This window comes from Sphaeramia orbicularis, chromosome 8 (assembly GCF_902148855.1).
Source record: "Sphaeramia orbicularis chromosome 8, fSphaOr1.1, whole genome shotgun sequence".
In the NCBI taxonomy this organism is placed as follows: domain Eukaryota; kingdom Metazoa; phylum Chordata; class Actinopteri; order Kurtiformes; family Apogonidae; genus Sphaeramia; species Sphaeramia orbicularis.
The window spans coordinates 43,726,941-43,748,143 of NC_043964.1; the positions used below are offsets into that span (position 1 = coordinate 43,726,941).

Below are 21,203 nucleotides of genomic sequence, written 5' to 3' on the forward strand. Positions count from 1 at the left end.
TGTGGTAACTGCCATAAAACTAGCACTGAATCTTTATAGGTTAAGCCTGAGTATGAAACCTCAATACTTTTATGACACGGAAAGGTAATATCAAGCATCAAACAATGAATGTCTGAATTTTAGTACCTAAGGAGTAAATCTGATCAGATTTTTCACATTTATTTTAATGATATTAACAACAGACAACTGTTGTTAATATCAGTCAGTTTTGCCATATGTACAGCACATACAGCAAACCCATGATGCAACAAGGAACACAGTAAAAAAAAAAAAAAAAAGAATATAACTAAACAAAAAAAGGCTGAAGAAACAAATAAAGCTTAATTTAAGCCACTTGACAGAATAAGGTTACAGCATAAGCCACATGACAGATCGAAGGGTGAAGTGACAACAGTAAAAGAATTAGTATTAACCATTTAATACATCTAAGCTGCCTGCATTTTAGTGAAAGAAGTGACATAAAACACCCTTAAAATGGGGAGTATGCATATAAAAGCTGCTGAAAATCAGGCATGTTTCATTTCTGTTTCACTGACTTTTAAGTTAAAACACTGGTGTCATGTTGCTAAATGAATCTTCTTTGCGTTTCTTTAGGTCCGGCGTTTTTTCTCATAAATACATAAATGCTCATATTTTTATTTGGGAGAATTGTCTGTAAGGCTGAAAACAGTGTTTTTCCAGGGCTGTAGTTCATTTCTCCGTCGGCAGGGGGCGCATGTGAGCCACCTGTCCCCTGCTCAGATCTCAGACTCTAGTTCAGGTCTGGACTCAGCATCAGTTTGCATCTTCTCCTCATCGGACTCAGTCCTTTCACACTGACGCACCGACTCCATGGAGAACGAGCTCATATTAATGTTTACACACACGCAGCAAAAATACTGGTGTTAAATGATCTGCGCAAAGTTAAAGGAGGAGGTTTAACATGGACAAAGAGAGAAGATCCTCTAAACAGTATGGAGCCGTGGAGGAGACACGAGTGGACGCAGACACGGAGAAACCAAGTGAGTTCGACGGGTTTTATTTTCTAATTTAAGTTTGTATTCATATAGCTTTGTGTTTAAAGGCAGCTTCATATTATACTTTTTTTTTTTTTTTTTAATTATTATTTTTATCCAAGTAATAGAAGGTGCCCCGATGCATCAACTTTAATAGAAAATGCTCAGGTTTGCAGGTTACTCATCCTCACAGGGATTATGGGAAAGTTATGTGTCAGCAGGGTATAGACAGGATTCCAGAAATCCTTCAGGTCCACGGTGAGTGTGGACAGATTTAAAAACTCCAGTATATGTTATTATTTATCACAGGACAACTCCTCTGTCTTGTATGCTGAGTTTGTTTACTACTGTATTTTATTACTGAATATTTTTTATTTTTAGCCTTTTAACAGCAAAATGTTAGAGGATAAAAACATTAAAATCATAACTATGGGGAAAACTGAAGGATCTATAGGCAGTGCTGTCAAACATAGTCTTAAAATGTAAGCCTCCCTTCATATTGTTACCATGTGTTGACTTCATAATCATTTTCATTCATTGATTGATTTTTCATAATTGCATAATTGTACGTCATATACATATCACCATAACACCCATTCATAACTACTACAGGAAATTTAGAGTTACCACTTTTTTTTTCTTTTTTTTTCTTTTTTTTATATTATTAGTCAAAACTTCAACATTGACCAGTCATTGTGGTCTGAGAGGACATGGAACTGCATCTATTATTTTGCCTGTTTTTTCCAGGTGTAGAAAATCTACCCCCTGATGCAGATTTTATCCAATCCCAGGCGTTTTTAGACCAGTAGGGGTATATGTAGTGACCAGTTTAATGATTAATATTTGTCTATCAGATGTGACCTGAATGTGACTCTACAGTTCTTCTTCATGTCTGGACATAGGAGATGCTCCACTTTTCCATAACATGAAGCGCATCTATATTTATATTATATTCCGTCGTTTGATTTGGATGGAGAGGAGAAAAACATGATTTGGCTTCTTCAGCAAAAACCAATCCATGACTGGGTTTTACCATATTTAACCCAGAACAGTTTCAGAGTGTGGAAAATTCAGTTTCAGGAAAATAATAGAGACCATGTTCAGTAGAATAATCTAACACATTATAATTAGTAGCTGACTTACAGATAATTTTGTAGTAAGTGCATAGGAGTTAAGATGAATATACAAGATTCATAATTTTAAGATGAATACAAATGAATAATTCTGCTTTTTTGTGCATGTATGCTAGTTTTTCAGACCATAGTTGCACACAGCAAGAGTGTCAACCGCATAGTCACACAAACCAGTTGAACTGAATGTCAGTGTGTGAAATTAAAAGTTGCTTTAATTTTTTCTCAATGTTCCTGGATTTGTAGAAAAAATAATTCAATTTAAGGGAGGTTCTGACTCCAGTGCTACTCTCTGCTATAGGTTGGAGGGTTGTGTGTTTGTGCAGCCATGACATCCCCAAACAGTTTCCATGTATGATTGTAACGTCTGCTCACACACACAGTCAGGTAATTAAAAGCCAGTCCTAGCTCTGCTGGATGACTCATCGCTGCCACTGAGCTGTAGGGGCTGGTGGGACTCGCAATGTACTGCTCCAAGAATGACTGGGGAAGGCATCCACTGTACTGTGAAGAAATCATAACCAGACAGGGGTTTTCTGACTGCAGGGATTCCGTCAGTTTTAAATAGTTGAATGTTTTGGATATGGGATATTTTGAGACTACCATGTCACACTTAGGAGTTCCCTTGTGCTCCAAAAATAGATGGATGCCAGAACATTTATCTGAATTCTGAGTGAGTTGAAGGGAGTTTTTTTCTTTTTTTGCTTCAACCAGCATTTTGCAGAAAAATCTGACTCAAATATCGGATTTTAGCACGATGTGTTGTACTGCAAAAGACATGTTGTTCTGTAAGAGGACAGTTGGAACAGTTAACTGGTCTGGGACTAGTGAGTGAGCCAGCTCCATCTGGATCTGAAACACAAGCCCTTCCTCACTGCAGACATTGTATCTGGTCCGTGCAGCAAAAGCACAGGTGTAAATAATTTTGTTAACAATGGCTCAGTTCTTTTATGTGCACAAGAAGTATTGAAACAGCAGGTCTTTGCAAAACATGTTTGAAGCCTTGTATCCTCCCTGCACCTGCCGGAACAGATTGGTTTATTAAATCTTCTCAACAGTTTTCTCTGCTTTATCGTGGGTCCTGACTGTATCAGTATCCAGATCTAGATGTGAACTGGACTTAAAATGCAACATGATCACAGATCTGATATTTGATTTCATAAATTGTTCAATATGGAAAAGGTTCAGTGTGTATTAATTAGTTGTATCTAGTGGTAGTGTTAGTACTCAGTGTAATGAAAAATAATAGTAATCTTTAGTTATATAGCAGTTTTTTACAAAGTGCATTGAGAATAATGACAATCAGAACAGTAAGTGAGTTACCAGTTAACCAAACAATGCTTACAAAGAAAAAGTGTACAGGCATAAATGGAAATTCGTTCATTCATTTTCTGAAGCACTTTATCCTTAAGAGGGTCTCAGAGGTGGAGCCTATCCCAACTATGTTTCGGGTAAAGCTGCAGGGCTGACAAAAATAGAAATACTTTAAATAATTAAAAGAAAATTAAACAAAAATTTGTGGGATCAAGACCTGATCCTATTAAAAGTCCAATAAAAGAAAAGAAAAAGAGACAACATGACATCATTAAAAATAGATAATCATTTATGGTCTTTGCCACAGGTCCTGGCCTTTTCTTGGAATCAAAGGTATTTTGTTTATTTTATTTACTCTGCCTCAGACAAAGACAACTCAGCATTTTATGTTGAGACTTGGGCGACATGTCCATGGTGGATGTTCAGGGTAGACCCCGCCTTGGGTCCAGCACCCCCACAACACCCTCAAGGATTAAGCAGTGTGGAAAATGAATGAATCAATGTTAACAGTCATTCCTTATATTTTTTGAACTGTTGTTCATGTCATGTGCACTTTCCCTTAGAATGGAAATATTTTGTGATAAATCAAACAACTTTTATTTTTACAAAACAAGGTGGATTTTCAAAGCATTTGCGGCACAAATAAAGGCACCAACTCATCATTTCTGTGACGTCATGTGACAACAACAATGATGGACCAGAACCTGTTGATTTCTACCTATACTGTTTAGTATTAAAGACAAAATGAAGTGAGGGACAATATGTGGAGCAACATCGTAAAATGACTAGACTATGAGGATAGTGAGGAGTATCTGTAATGTGAACATCATATGAATCAAACACACTTTGTACTGTTTATGTGTTTTTACCTGGACACTGGACATGGAACCAGCTGAACAGAGGATGCTGGATCAGATGGATGGAGTCATAGTACATATATATATATATATATATATATATATATATATATATATATATATATATATATATATACATATGTATGTATGTATGTATGTATATGTATATACAGGGTGGGGAAGCAAAATTTACAATATTTTGAGGCAGGGATTGAAAGACAGTGTACCACCAATTAGTTTATTGAAAGTCATGAGAATTTATTTGCCACAAGAAAATTTACATAATAGAAAATGTTTTTATTCTATGTGTCCTTCTTTCTCAATAACTGCCTTCACATGCTTCCTGAAACTTGTGCAAGTGCTCCTCAAATATTCGGGTGACAACTTCTCCCATTCTTCCTTAATAGTATCTTTCAGACTTTCTCATAATAGTTTTGCTCATAGTCATTCTCTTCTTTACATTATAAACAGTCTTTATGGACACTCCAACTATTTTTGAAATCTCCTTTGGTGTGACGAGTGCATTCAGCAAATCACACACTCTTTGACGTTTGCTTTCCTGATTACTCATATGGGCAAAAGTTTCTGAAAAGGTATGGATAATAGTGTTAGGTATGATTATGACATCAATATATGTTTGGTTTCAAAACAATTGACGTAGTGCCTGCTGAGAAAAAACAACTAAATGATCATTGTAAATTTTGCTTCCCCACCCTTTATATATATATATATATATATATATATATATATATATATATATATATATATATATATATATATATATATATATATACCTCTTTTAATCTATGTCTGTGTTTTATTGTGTTTTATATACTCGCACAGTGCACTGTTGCTGGCAGAGACCACCAGTAATTTCATTGCACAACTTGTGTAATGACAATAAAGCCTGTTCTATTCTATTCTATTCTATTCTATTCTATTCTATTCTATTCTATTCTATTCTATTCTGACCAACTGTTATTTCAGGATTATGGTAGGTGGACCATATTGTAACTTATCAGTCAAATTCTATTGACTATTTGAAGAACTAGGCTGTCATAGTCGGGGGATGTGAACACTGGACCACAGTCAAACCCAGGTAACAGTAATGCACCATAATGCTGGATGCCACCTGGTCTAAAACAGAAAAGAGAGCAGGAGGTTTGTTATGAGCTACTGTAGGAACATGGTAGATTCCATGGAGATGACCCAGTCCATCTGCAGATATGAAAAACTTATTCTGAAGTCTTATTATCAGTGTATTATTAACTACTGAAAACATCATTATGAATATTATAATATTATATTCCATTTCTATACTGAAGTCTCCTTATATATGACACACTCGAGGTAGTGACACTAATAAACTGCCAGACGTTAATGCACATGGTGAAAGGTCTCTCTTTTCTCTGCACTCAGAGCCTTTTCTTCTCCGGACATCAATATATGATCATTTAGAGAAAAGAAGTGTTTGCTACTTGCCTGGTTATGTATTTTATGTAATTCTATGCAATGTTCAGCATGAATGATCACATTGTTTTGGACTGTAGTTTACAGAAGGTGTTGTATTTCAATGTGTTTAGTTTAATCCAACATGTAGGACTTGACTGTAAAGACACTTGTGTTTTTCAGCAGAAGATGTCATTTCAATGGCTGACTCCTCCATCACGATTGAGGACATCGAAGGAGAGCTGTTCAAAATCGAGCGAATAAGAGACATCCTCGTACGGAGGGAATCAGAGCTGAGATACATGTAAGTAGAGCTGAAAGGTTCAATTGATTAATCAACTCGAATCAATTAAAAATGTTATTCACTTACAATTTTCTTGAATCAAAGTTTGTTTCCTTAATTTCGCTGCTGCTAAATATTGGTTCTGCTGTTGTGTTTCATACCGACGCTTATTGTGATGCACATAACACCAGGATCAACGCAAAGTTGTATGTTAGTCACATTTTCAGTTGTCAGTAAGTTAGATACAAATGTGTTGAAGACTGTTTGTAGATGTCATTTGACTTGTTTGTTGTATCTATAGATATTTTTAGATTTTGTATAGAGATTTTTTATACATCCTTTTACGTTTATACTTTATGTGGTTGTTGTTTTAGCTGGTTCTGTAATAAAGGACAAGTTGTTTGTCGTTTTCAGACATGTCTTTTTCACATTTTTACAATTTTTTTCACCTATTCAAATAATCCTTTAACCAAATCAAATCAAAGAAATAATCAATAGATTAATCAATTACAAAAATAATCAATAGCTGCAGCTCTACATGTAAGTTCTGCTTGTTATGTACATGTTTCAAGTAAATTTTACATGCATGCTGCGTGTGTTTAAGCAGGATACACAGTTTTCCTTATTTCCCTCAATGAATGCAGTTGAACTTGAAACCCAAAGGGATAATAATGCATCATGTACCGTTCCACTGTTTGGTCCTCTGCACCCACACATACACTGAAACTCACTGAAAACACCAAGATGCTGTTTGCAGCCCCTCGGGAATCAGAGATAATACAACACAACTGTCAGTTGCCTGCAGTGGAAGCAGCCATGTGCACGACAGCAACAAGTGTGTGAAGAACGCAGTGGCGCTATATGTGAGGTCTCACCCAGCTGCCAGCGCACACACCCACTGCTTTTTTTGTTTGTTTTGTAGATCTCAACAGATGCCCTTTTCTCCTTTCTCTCTCATCCTTGCTTTTAATTATTTCCCTGGTTTTCTTTGGAGACCTTCCTCATTATTTTGACACATGAGGATGGATGTGTAGGAGTGGGGGATAAGAACAGAGACCAGCGCTGCATAATGTGGCCTTATGATGAGGCAGAAAAACAAAGCATAATGACTTTTCACTGCTGTATTGTTTTACTGTGCTAGTCTTTGAAACTGCTTTCCCAAACCTCCACAATCCAACAAAGAGATCAGTGTTGCCGCACGTAATGATATGTATTCGTTTCATCTTGTGTTTTCACCTCTCGGATCACCTGCACTAAAGTGATGCCAAATCCCAAATAGATTATAGCTAGTGTTGGACCAAGAAATAACATCTGAGCATTTTTCACTATTTAAGCTGAACAGAAATACATAGATAAATCCAAGTGTTTTTTTTTTTTTTTTTTTTTTTTTTTTTGCTTGTTTTTTTGTTTTGTTTTTACAAAGAAAGCTAAGTAAGGGGACGTAAATCAGAAGTGAAAAGTCACAAGCATGTTTATTATAATAGAATGTGATCAAAATGTAAGCACGGGGTTTCCTTGTAATCTGTGCTATAGAGTTGGTCTTTTCTATATTTTCAGTATTTCTTTTTATTGTATGTTTGTACAGTCTTTCTTTTTACACTTGAAGAATCTGCTGCTAAACAGAACAAAGCTGCAAAAGTGGTTTTCATTGTTCCTGTAACAGTGACAATGAAGACCTATTGTATTGTATTGTATTGTATTGCGTTCTATTCTATTCTAAAATATGCTTTTGCAAAGCATTAAAATAACAATATAATAATAATAATAATAATAACTGTAAAACAAAATTAAATGTGGTCCCAAATCAGGAAAAAGTAGGGGGAGTGTGGAAAAAGTTAAAAAGGAAAGCAGTGATGTTAAAGGGGATATACAGTAAATAGTATTTTTACTTTAAAATATAATGAAATGACCCAAAACCATCATTAGAGCGTTTAGAATAAAGACCTGAAGTTATGTCAGAAACACCAGTGTTGTCATGTTGGTGGTGAATAACTGGACTCAAACGCACGATGCCGAAGGGAGAAACAGATTTATTAACAGAATAACAAAGGTGAGGAATAAACAAAAACCTGAGGATGGTGACAGTCAGAGTTTGTTGGAAGGGAAAGGAGTCCGGGTTATGGAGATGTAGAAAATGACAATGATCCAGCACTGCATGGCTGCGGACATAAGCTTTTTATACTGGTGATTAAGATGCACTGCAGCCGTGCAGCGCACAACAGGTGGAAATGATTGTGAAGGAAGAATGGAGAGAGAGGAGCCAGCGGCCACATCAGAGTAGGCCGTGACAAGTGTAATGGATTGTAGAAATACGAAGTGAATTCATTTCCACTGTCGGGCAGGAGGATTTGTGTGACCACTAGAGGGAGAAGTGAGTCACTCTGCCAGTCGGATGGGATGAGAACCATCAAAGAAATTGACAAGGTGATAAAAACTACACGGTGGTGCAGTGGTTAGCACTCGTGCCTCACAGCAAGAAGGTCCTGGGTTCAATTCCAACACCAATCGATGGGGGTGGGACCTTTCTGTGTAGAGTTTGCATGTTCTCCCCGTGTCTGCGTGGGTTCTCTCCGGGTACTCCGGCTTCCTCCCACCATCCAAAGACATGCACTGATAGGTTAATTGGTTAATCTAAATTGCCCATAGGTGTGAATGTGAGAGTGACTGTCTCTATATGTTCAGCCCTGTGATGAACCTTTGACTTGTCCAGGGTGTACCCCGCCTTCGCCCCTATGTAGCTGGGATAGGCTCCAGTGACCCTTGTGACCCTAGTGAGGATAAAGTGTGTTCAGAAAATTAATGAATGAATAAAAACTAGAAGTACTGTTACTGTTTTCACCACTGGACACAGCTCTAAATGAAAATGGTGGACTTTGATGATGAAATGGCAGCATTTCCTCTACATGGGTGAGTTTGATTATGAGGTTTATGAAGGTTGACTCATGGTTCAGACTAAACTGTGACAGTTCTGACCTTGTTTGGACGATTCCAAACAGCTCTGTATTGTAGCTAATGGAGGTGATTTGTGGTTTCACTGTGGCTGTTTTTGGTCTAAAAACAGAGCTAAGACTTGTTTACAGAAATAACAGGAAAATGGTGCCTGAAACACTTTATCACTTGTGTTAAGTCCCAGAATGGCTTTTACGTGGTGTGACAGAATTGTCTACGATACAAAGTGGTAAATGCTTTACTGTCATAAGTTTCTGGAATGCGTTGCAAGAATCAGGTGTTTATTCTTAAAAGACAATACATTTTATGGGTTGTCAAATAATGTTCTGTTGTATTGTTGTAATCCAGGATAAGGTGATTTGTTACTAATCACTCTTTTCAGATTTAATATTAGTTTAATGTACCATCCTAGCTTTTGAGTGCATGCACAATTTTGGGTTTCTTTCACATTAAATGGTGTTTGTTTGGTGGTGACCATAAGGTTAGTTTATTTCATGCATATCACATTGCAGATTATGCAGGCTTGCATCAAATTATATCAATATACGTATTGTTCATTCTGTTTCTCATAAATAATTTAACTAACGGTCAGTACCAGACACACCTGATCAACTTGTGTTTACATTTTTCTGTCAAATGTAACAAAACTTGTCACTGGAGCAAAACCAATGCAAGAGATTTGGTGAAACAAATCTCACACCATATGACACATCAAAAACACTCAAGTTGGTTGACACGTTTGATTATATCAGTGGGTCAGAGTGTGTATTTCTGTCAGTCATTTTCCTGTTTTTGTCACCACTATAATAGACCCTGCATGCATGCACGCACACACACACACACACACACATACACACACACACACACACACACACACACATACATACACACACACAAACAGAGATGCTCTTGTGTGATGAGCCCCTGATGTTTTGTAATCCGCTTCAGTGTCAGCCGGTGAAATGAGATCTGATACTGTCAGATGTGATTCGTTCACAGAGGACACCGTGGCACCGTTATTTTATCAAATAAACTCTCAGACCCCACAGTCAGCTGAGCCCAGAATTGAAGCCAGTGTTTTTTTTCTGTCTCATAAGATTGTCCACTTTCACATTCATATATGTAAAGTGAAGAGTGTGTTCTGCTGATATAATATAATCTAACATATTTTTTAAGCCTCTTAAACAACAACAATAGTTGCGTAGCCTTGAGGACATGAGGCTTTCCTATGCTTTCCATTAATGAAGCTGTAGTAATATGCATACTGGTTAGAGCATAGAGTGTGTGATTGAGCTGCACAGAGCAGTCACATGGAAAGCAGCCAAGTCATTGGGTCGTATCACACTCATTACTGGCAGCTGTAAGTGTCGGTCTGTCAAACCTGTGCAGATTTAACATTCATCTAATGTCTTCCTTCTGCCTGTAGGGAACTCTGTGACACTTGACTGACAGGGTCCTGGAGGAAAATCCAATGATGGAGATGTCTTTCAAACATACAAAAATAGTACAGGGTGTCCACAAAGTCTCTTTACAATTTAAAAAAAATTATTACAAAAGTAATTGATGAGATATGTTAATCAAATTTGTTCTATATGAACTCAATGGTTATTAAAGTTTTTAATCACATCGTCGAATCATTGGTCCATTTTTCTTCAACGAGACAATGACTTCAAATGTTTACCTTGACCTTTTGACTGAGTGTGTGTCACCACAACTGGATGACCTTCAACCAACCAGCATTTTCCAGGTAGATGGTCCACCACCACATTGGGGACTGCAAGTTGGTGGGTTCCTAAATCAAACATTTCCAGACCGGTGGATTGGAAGGGATGGTCCGATTCCCTGACCACCTCGTTCACCAGATATCACTGCCCTGGATTTCTTCCTGTGGGGTTATGTCAAGCTATCATGTATCGATCAAAGATACGGGACATCAATGACCTGAAGCTAAAAATCACTTATGCCAATGTCACCATCGATGAGGCTATGCTTCAGCCAACATGGCAAGAAATCCAGTTTGATCCACTTGATGTGCTTCATGCTACTAATGGTGCCCATATAGAGGTGGATTAAATGAGGCAAAAAATGAAAACTGTAATAATTTTCTTTTTGTAATAATTTCCACAGATTTGCCTATTAATTTGCTTTTGTAATAAATTTGTTAAATTATAAAGAAAATTTTTCACCCTGCATATATATATATATATATATATATATATATATATATATATATATATATATATATATATATATATGATATGAAAACCTTGTGAATAAAGCAGTGAAATTCATTGTGATGCTCCTCGGACGTGCATCTTTCAGTTTTACCACATACACATACACTTTTTGTCAATGAATTTTTAAATAAAATGGTTGAGCTTTCATTTGCTGTTTTGTTAAAGTATCTTGATATATAAAACTATGTTAATAGAGGGTTTTATGGAGAGGAAAAGTCATGCTCCTTACAGTTGTTGCTCATGAGACCCTATTTTAGTCCTGAAGTCATTTTTTATCCTGTGAGAAAATTGGCATTTGGTGGTAGAGCTGACCCCTTCTGACCCAAACTAAAGTTAAACTTAGACCAGTTTCTGTCATTGTAATAAACACAAAACCACACACAGAGAACTTGTTTCGTTGATAACTTATTTGCTCATCTGATGTCAGATTTGTCTGTGGAAATAATGTTTATTGTAATTAATGATGCTAGGTTTATTTAATAGACATTGCTGTTAACATTCCTCCTCAGCTTATTTCATTGATGTGGGTTGAGGCTTCAGTGGTTTGTGGTTATAGAGGCTGCTGGTTCTGGGTCTGGCTCAGTTGCATGTTGTACCCAAAGGCATGCATACATATAGATGTATTGTAAAATGTTGTTTGTTTGGCTATTTTATTTTTTCTTTTCCTCTGTGTCATACATGAACAGTGCACTTCAAATTCATCCCAGAATGAAAAACAACAAAACTACATGTTTCTTTACTATCTTTATTACAAACTGTGACTAACTTGGCTCATGAAATTATCTTTTAATGAAGTTTTGTCCCATGGTGCACGTTGGAAGGGGTGGCACTCTATAAGCCTAGTAAATAGAAAAGTATCAGAAAGTATTTTTCAGTGTTTCACTTTTTTTATAAACCTTCTATTATTAGGTTTGAAATATGTATGGTTTGAGAAAATGTTATTGTTTAATTTATTCCATGACACAGTCATTAAAAAATGTTGCAGTCCTACCCAAATTTGCTAGCTACTGTTAGCAACATGCTGCTAGTTAAATAGCAATCAAGTTATATATCATTAATATGCTATTATATATCACATGTATGACTTAGCATCATGTTTTTAGTCTAGATTTAATATTCTCTAACTAGCCAACACACTTCGCTAACATATTTAGGAGATAATAACATTAGCTAACATAAGCTAAAGAGATGTGAATGAAATCCTGATCTGTTTTGAACAGCAAAATGAGCTGCTTTTGGTTAAAGGTATGAATGTTCAATTTTATTCAGGTATTTGTGGAAGGTTAATGATGCACTCAACTTTGAAAACACATACACAATTTTACTATTTCAAGCTCAGAGAGGCTTTAGTTGTTGATATTTTCTAGCCTTTTGTGAGGATTGTTTTATCATATACTATACTGATTTAACCCCTTTGTTTCCTGTGCAGGATGGATGACATCCAGCTCTGCAAAGAAATCACACGGCTGAAGAAGGAGCTGCAGAAACTTGTTTCAATTCCAGGTCAGTTTATTTGCAAAGTCTGACATTTTGCTTAAGATGCTATATATTTATTTTATGTTTTATTTGCCATGTTTCCATTGAAAATACGATAACTAAATAGTAGTTTACACTTCTGTTCAGTAGTTTCTTCTGTGGTGAGGACTGTTGAAAAATATTTCTATCCTAATATATCAACCAATTTCTGATTAAAAAGCCATATTATAAAAACACCTCAATTAGCAAGTTGTCTGTCAGTGCCTCCCTACTCTGCCATTCCCCAGTGTTATGTAAGATCTGCTCAGTCTGAAAATATTCAGACCAGTGCTCACATTCCTCTTTTCATTAAGTTTAGATGACAGCTGTAATATAGAAGAGGGTTGCTGTGGCAACTCAAAAGATCAGAAGATGAAGAAATACAGCACAGTTTTGTATCCATGTTGGTTGCAGAGTTTCTGGGAGGACAATGTCAGTCTGTCTGTCATCTTATAAACACTCATAATTCAACATTTACTGTAATTAATGTCAAATGTTGTCATACTGTCAGAACTGATCCTCATGATTTTCATTTGGCGCCAACAGCTCAAAATATTCACTTGTACAAATAAATTATGACTATTTTATCCTTCCTCTGCTGAAAATAGAAGGAATAATAATGATGACAACCTCAAAATGAAACTAAACAATGCACAGTAGAGTAAGGTGGAAATAAAAGGTGAAAATGTGGAGATTTTTGACCTGGTTTAAGTCTCAAATTTTATAAAATCCCATCAATGCTCCTGTCTCATTCCAATTAAATACAGGGAAGCCTAAAATGTCCCAGTTCTTATGGTATTATGTGATAAAGTGTCTTTTCTTTTCTTTCCTGTTTTTGCATTTTCTGTTGGTACATAACAGAACTCCTGTGGAAGCAGGATAAAAATTTTAATTACTACAGTTGTGGCCAAAAGTTTTGGCAGTGACATAAATTGACTTTTTGAACAAATGTAATTGATTTGCCAATAAAAGTTGCTGAAACATATACAATGCTTATTATTGTTCTTCAGAAAGGCATGGGAAATAAATCTAAAATAAAATAAAAGAACTGCCAAAACCCTCGGCCATGTCTGGTACTGCTGATCTCCATCTCTTCTAATACTCACACAACAGTTATGGATGGAAACTTTCTTTTTGAAAATGCAGTTAAAGTTTTCTATTTGCTAAACACCTGAACACATTGTGTTTGAACTTATGAATTCTTTTCAAAACCAAAATGTGTTGCATTATGGGATGTGTGGACAAGGGATAAACCTCACTAAGTGATTGACCTGGTCGTCTATCTGAACCTTAATAGTAAAGGTAAATGTGGGATCAACAAGTTACTGCTTCTAGTTTTTAGCAGCATATTAATGATTTTAAGGTTTTTAAGATCTAACAAATAAAAAAATTAGGAAGCATTTATAAATTCTATGTAAGATTCATCTTATTGCAAAGGGGGTAACACAAAAATCTCACATAAGTGCAGCCACACAGAACTGTTAGCAAATAGTTCAACAACATACACATCTTACACACACAAGAAATAAGGATGATATCTGATATTATCTCATTTTGAGGCAGCAGTATGTTTCTGATAAGGTTTGTCACATGACTGTTGAACAGAAAAAGACAAGTCGAAGGAGGACAGAGAGCGAGAAGAAGAGCTGCTGCAGCAGATCAACAAACTGGTGGAGACCAGAGACTTCCTGGTGGAGGATGTGGAGTTTGAGCGGCTGAGGTGACATTCACTAATGCCACTTTATAACAGGGCTGCATATATATTATCATTCATTCATTCATTCATTCATTCATTCATTCATCAGTCATCAGTCAATTGAACTGAACTGAATTGAATTTTGCCTTTATTTAACCATGAAAATCCCATTGAGATTAAGAACTTCCTTTACAAGAGAGTCAATCAATCAATCAATCAATCAATCAATCAAACAAATTTCATCTATATAACGCCAACTCATAACAAAAGTTACCTCATGACACTTTACATATTGAGTTGGTCGAACCCAGACTCTAAGCCAATTTACAGAAACCCAACAGAATCCTCCAGGAGCAAACACTTGTGACTGGTGACAGTGACGAGGAAAAACTTCCATTTAACAGCAGAAACCTTGAGCAGACCCAGACTCCTGTAGGAGAGCCGTCTGCCTTGACCAGTTGGGGTTAAAGAGAGAGAGTAAAGGAGGAGAAAAAGAGAGAGAGAGAGAGAGATAGAGATAGAGAGACTGGGGGAGAGGGGGAGAAGGGGGGAAGTAGAGGGTGACACATGAATGCAGTTGATGCACAGATAACTGAACTAGAACTGTCAAAAGTAGATCAGCTGGTGTTGGTATTATTACTAGAAACCAGAACAAAGGTCCATGACTGTTAATACTATTACTACAAATACAAGTACTAACAGTGGATATACTACAATTACAACAGTTAGTACAAATAATAGAAACATCTACCATCTATGGAACTACATAATAAACACTATCATAACTATATGGATAAGTTAGTAAGTAAGTAAGTAAAGCTTTATTTATATAGCACTTTTTAAAAAAACATGTTACAAAGTGGTTCACATAAAGGGGAGATAGATCAAATCAAATCAAATTTTAAGCCAATTTACAGAAACCCAACAGAATCCTCCAGGAGCAAACACCTCTGACTGGTGACAGTGGTGAGGAAAAACTTCCCTTTAACAGGCAGAAACCTCGAGCAGACTCAGACTCCTGAAGGATGGCCGTCTGCCTTGGCCAGTTGGGGTTAGAGCAAGAAAGTAAAGGAGGAAAAGTGATGACGATGAAGGCAGGAGAGAGGCAGGACCACAGCAGCAGGTTCAGAGATGATCCAGGGAAAACCTGTGATGATCCAGGGAAAACCTGTGAGACAATAAAGCACAGAGACTCCGGGGAAGAAGTCAAGTCATTAGCATCTATTCACTGGGGCGTAAATAGAAGAGAAAATTAGGGGAAAAAAGGTCAGGGAGAAAGAGGAGCAGAGAGGAGGTCAGAGAGGAGGAGAATCAGAGAAGAGCTCACTGTATCCAGATGAGTCTCCAAGCAGTCTAAGCCTATAGCAGCATAACTAAGAGCAGCCTGAGTCGCCCTAACTATCAGATTCATCAAAAAGGAATGTTTTTAACCTACTCTTAAACATAGAGAGGGTGTTTGCCTCCTGGACCGAGGCAGGAAGGTGGTTCCACAATTGTGGAGCTTGATAGCTGAAGGCTCTGGCCCCCGTCCTACTTTTGGAGATTCTAGGGACCACCAGTTAGTCTGCATGTTGAGAGCGTAGTGCTCTAGATGAATCAAGTCCTGGCCAAGATGCAACACCAAATACAAAACACAGTTACAAAATTAAACAGTTAAAGCACAAATTACAGATACACTTAAAAATAAATAAAAAAAACTAATAATATTTACAGTACAAGTTGTGGTGTCGGCCTGAAGAAGTCTCAGTTTGGATTTAGAGGCACTCAATGAAAAAAGTCTTTTAGTTTTCAGTTTTTCTTCAGCTGATTCCATGCATAAACTGCAGAGTGAACAAAAGCCCTTTTACCCAGTTCTATACAAGCATATGAAATAGACAGCAACAAATGATCATTTAGGTTGGGCTGTGGTTCAGGAAGTAGAGCGGGTCCTCCAATAACCAGAGGTTTGGCAGTTTGAATCCTGCTCTGTCCTAGTCATATGTCCTTGAGCAAGACACCTTGCCTCCAGTGCTGCTACCCACACTGGTGTATGAACGCTTGGTGGTGGTGGTGGTGGTGGTGGTGGGAGGGGCTGTTGGCACAGATTGGTAACCATGCTTCTGTCAGCCTCCCCCAGGGCAGCTGTGGCTACGAACATAGAGTTCACCACCAGAGTGTAAATGTGTGAGTGAATGAATAATGGATCCACAGTATGCGTTAATAGAAAAGCGCTATATAAATCTAATCCATTATTATTTATACGGAGAGAAAAAGAAAATCTGAATTTCTCAGTGTAATAAATGTACAAACGTAGAAAGGCAGGAGGCCAAGTATTAAATATAAACATGTATCCATGGCTGATCTGTCTGGTGTCCAGAGAAGGCAGCGGTGTGTTGACACTTTACAATTAGTAATGAACCTCAACTAAACACTGTCAACCATTGGAAGCCTTTGAGCAAAAGCATTCATACTCAGAAGATCCAACACAGATAAAAGAAAAAAAAAAAAGCTGCACCAACAAAACCCTTTTTTTTTTTTTTTTTTTTTTTGCTTTTTAAAAGAAAAACACATCTTGTTTTGATAATTAAAAACTCAACTTTATCCTCAGTTTCCTCACAAGATTTTCACATGTGGTTTGAAAGTGAGGGAGTCATTAACCAAGACACCCAGGAATTTGTACATTGGAACCATCTCTATTTTATTTCCCCCTGAGAGTGGACATTCATGACACGAGAATTATGATTTAATATGTTGTGATATATTGTGATACTATGAGGCAGATGCCACTTACACCTGAATGTCTACTCACAGGCTTTCTAATGTGTCATTAATGAAGGGTAAGGGGTCTATGAAAACCCAAACCATGATCTTGTACCCCTGGTGCCTAAACCTTATCAAGCAAAAAATATATATATATAAAACTGTCTCACACAGGAGATTAACTCTCTTGACTTGATTGAATGTTTATGTTCTGACAAAAACTTAAGTTATACAGGGTGGGGAAGCAAAATTTACAATTAACATTTAGTTGTTTTTTCTCAGCAGGCACTACGTCAATTGCTTTGAAACCAAACATATATTGATGTCATAATCATACCTAACACTATTATCCATACCTTTTCAGAAACTTTTGCCCATATGAGTAATCAGGAAAGCAAACGTCAAAGAGTGTGTGATTTGCTGAATGCACTCGTCACACCAAAGGAGATTTCAAAAATAGTTGGAGTGTCCATAAAGACTGTTTATAATGGAAAGAAGAGAATGACTATGAGCAAAACTATTACAAGAAAGTCTGGAAGATACAATTAAAGAAGAATGGGAGAAGTTGTCACCCGAATATTTGAGGAACACTTGCGCAAGTTTCAGGAAGCGTGTGAAGGCAGTTACTGAGAAAGAAGGAGGACACATAGAATAAAAACATTTTCTATTATGTAAATTTTCTTGTGGCAAATAAAGTCTCATGACTTTCAATAAACTAATTGGTCATACACTGTCTTTCAATCCCTGCCTCAAAATATTGTAAATTTTGCTTCCCCACCCTGTACATTACATTATACATATTCTGTGTGTGCTTTAGTGTAATTCGTTATGCACTATTTTATAGGAATTGCAAGAAAAAAGACACCACCAACATATGCTTAAAATCTCAATTAAAAAGTTGTCTTCAGTCAGACCTCTGCATTTGCACTGAGTTTTTCAGGGCTGACACTGACTCACAAGACATATTGTAATACTCAGGTTTATTCACTGTGTCTTACATCCCTACTTTATAATTAGATTTATGCATGTCACATTCTGTGTATGTAAAGTAAATGAAAAACACAGAAAGCTTCCTTCATTTTTTTTTTATTTGTGGTGATGATAAAGGCTTTGCTGTCACCGCTGACACACAGGTGTGACACTTCGATTATTCTCACAAACACTCTGTGGATGTGAGAGGTCGTCTTCCCTGTTTATAGATGTGGATGTGAAAATGGAATCAGTAGAGGACTGTGTGAAGATGCAGCTGTGAAGTCACACACACAGAAGGTTGAAATCCTCCCCAAGGCCTTGACAGTCCATCAGCGCAGAACAGTGACATTTAACCAGATGTAACAAAAATGACATATTTATTTGTCCCCAACAGAGAAAGAGAGGAAGACAGAGAGATGGCAGCGTTCTTACAGTCAAAAGTTTCCAAGACATTGGCTAAAAAAGGTGAGTTTATCCTTCAGTATCACATTTTCATGCTTTAAAACAGTGGTTCTCAATCATTTTCTGTCAGGCCTCCCTTTGGAGGATGAAAAATCTCCAAGCCCCCCTCAACCCCAACAACATTGTAACAGTGGTGCAATTAGAACTTTTTTTGAAAGAAACATCAATATTGTAACAATACATTTTGCTTTACCTTGAATAATTTATTGTGCAAATTAAAAATAACTTAGATTTTTTCTTGAATAATACAAATAAACTCAACCAGACTGCTCCCTGAGGCAATATTTTTCCAAATAAAAATAGGAAATGTGCAATTATCTTACAACTATGACAATAAAATTACTTTTTTTAGAACAACAAACTAATTTTGGTAACAAATATGAACATTTTAACAATATCAGTGGCTGCAATGAGCCTGTTTACATTGCACATCTCAGAACATTAAATTGCAAACTGTGCAAAAACAGAAACATTGCACGTGTTTCTTTTCCAGTCAAATCCTTGTCCATTCTCCAAACCTAAACTCTTTGGCTAGTCTAGTGACAGATCACCATGGCAGTAGATTTGTTTGTTGTACATCCCTAAAATGAGCCCAGGGTGCTCCAACACTAAAACATTAGTTCCACCTGCTACATGTGCTAACTTGAAGAAAAAAAAAAAACACCCAGGAGTGATCCCATGCCCCCCCGGTAAGCCTTTGTGCCCCTCCTGGGGGGCCTGCCCCACAGTTTGAGAAACACTGCTTTAAAATAACATTTGTCAGTTCAGTGACCACAAACTCTCTGTGTTCATGACTTCTAACATAAACATAGTAGTTTTTGCGCCAGGGGCCACATTCGTAAAGGTTCCCAGTGTAAAGATCTGGCCCTAGTGATGAAATGCTAAGAAATTCATTAAAATCATGGATGTCTCTGATGCCACATCCACACTAATATCAATATTTTTGTGAAAAGATTTTGTTCTGTGGTGGTGCACTGGATAGCACTGTTGCCTCACAGCAAGAAGGTCCTGGGTTCAATTCTGACATTAAGACCTTTCTGTGTGGAGTTTGCATGTTATCCCCATGTTTGCGTGGGTTCTCTCCACATTAACTTATTTATCTAGATCCCCTGGTCTATTGTATCTATCTATCGCATGACACAAACCAGAGCTGATTTGGTGAATAAGGCCTATGAGGGGATGTGTGAATCAGCTAATCACCCACAAAACTCCTCTGGATAATAGATACCCGTCGCTATAAAGCATTAGATTTAACTGATGTCGTACGGTAGAGGAGGAAAGTGTGAACATACTCTGCTACATAACTGATGCCTGTCTATTTTTCACTCAGGTGCTTTGAAAGATCAGAAGGTGGCGTCCAAATCCCAGGTGACACCGGCACCATTTCTCACTAAAACTGGACTCACACTGTTGAAAGACTGCTGTGGATTAACCTGCTCCATCATGTAACCCACCACCAGCCCTATTAGGAACAGTTATCTCCATTCATTTCCATCATACTCCTCTTTTGCATATTATGTAAGAAATATATATTATAAAATTTTGTGTGATTTGCTACTGTGAAATATTGTGCTTATATGTCTTACAGCAAGGAAGATGACAGGTTTATTGTCTTATAATGGCTCCTGTCTAATTAAGGTAATGGGATGGGATTACGGCAGCTCCAATTGTGCACTTACCCATTTGATATGTATAAGACAGTGTAAGTGTAGCTCTGAGATCATAGTATACGTGCTGATGTGCAGCTGTAGCTTTAGGAGTAATTTAATAGCACTGCATGGACTGAAACTATGGGTTAGCAATGAGTCATTTACGATGTGCAGCTCTGGCTGATGAACTCATGGATTAACTCACCAATAGATTCACTATGAGGATGTTTAATATGACAAGTGTGACATCTCAAGGTACAGTCGGTACTGAGACATGTCTCAAAGCTGCAGGAATCAAACACTACAAGCTATTCAGTCAAAATCAACAACTAAATATTAAGTTATTAAGTTCAAGCCAGTCTGATCACTACAAACTGTCAGTTAATCCTCCTACCTGTCTGAACACACCTGAGTGGCCAAAAACACCTATCAATCTAGGTGGCGCTGCAGCTTGGAGAAAAATGTGTCAAACTTGGTTTAACTCATGGTAAAGGAAGAATAAAACAATTTTTTGTGTAGGATAGGAATTTAGGCATGAGAATTTAACCCTGTGAAACTCTGATGGCCTTAAAAATGTATTAATTTCTCTTTCAAACAACACTGAGTTTGAGTAACCACATGTTATATATCAGGGGTGGCCAACACTGGTCCTGGAGAGCCACAATCCTGCATGTTTTAGATGTTTCACTCTTCCAGCACACCTGACGGTCATTATCAGTCTTCTGCAGAGCTTGATGATAGGCTTATCATTTGAGTCAGGTGTGTTGGAAGAGGGATACATCTAAAACATGCAGGATTGTGGCTCTCCGGGACCAGGGTTGGCCGCCCCTGATAGACATCATTGGAATACTTAATTTCTTGAGATTTCAAAAATGTGTTATTTCATCATGCAAGCATAGCAGCACAGAGGTCCAACAGAAACAGTCTTATTATTCTGTCAAAGGTGCAATAAATCT

At 37.2% G+C, this 21,203-nt stretch overlaps 1 protein-coding gene across 3 annotated transcripts; it reads left to right on the plus strand.

The window, feature by feature from the left end:
• The first annotated feature begins 790 nt into the window (after window positions 1-790).
• Window positions 791-20,872, plus strand: LOC115423458 (uncharacterized protein C16orf45 homolog). 3 transcript variants are annotated; one of them, XM_030140288.1, is made up of 6 exons: window positions 791-1,001; window positions 5,929-6,049; window positions 12,644-12,717; window positions 14,335-14,449; window positions 18,531-18,601; window positions 19,929-20,872. In XM_030140288.1, exons 1-6 carry the CDS (start codon window positions 923-925, stop codon window positions 20,045-20,047), a joined length of 579 nt encoding a protein of 192 aa, XP_029996148.1. In that variant the 5' UTR covers window positions 791-922; the 3' UTR covers window positions 20,048-20,872. The 3 variants fall into 3 exon arrangements, with proteins under 3 accessions (XP_029996148.1, XP_029996149.1, XP_029996150.1); XM_030140289.1 differs by having other exon boundaries at window positions 5,932-6,049; window positions 19,929-20,073; XM_030140290.1 differs by having other exon boundaries at window positions 5,935-6,049; window positions 19,929-20,073.
• The last annotated feature ends 331 nt before the right edge of the window (window positions 20,873-21,203 follow it).

Coding starts and splice junctions, on each gene's coding strand:
- LOC115423458 (XM_030140288.1), top strand. CDS start 923: ATGGACAAAGAGAGAAGATCCTCTAAACAGTATGGAGCCGTGGAGGAG. Junction 1,002..5,928: donor CGCAGACACGGAGAAACCAA/GTGAGTTCGACG, acceptor TGTGTTTTTCAG/CAGAAGATGTCATTTCAATG. Junction 14,450..18,530: donor GTGGAGTTTGAGCGGCTGAG/GTGACATTCACT, acceptor TGTCCCCAACAG/AGAAAGAGAGGAAGACAGAG.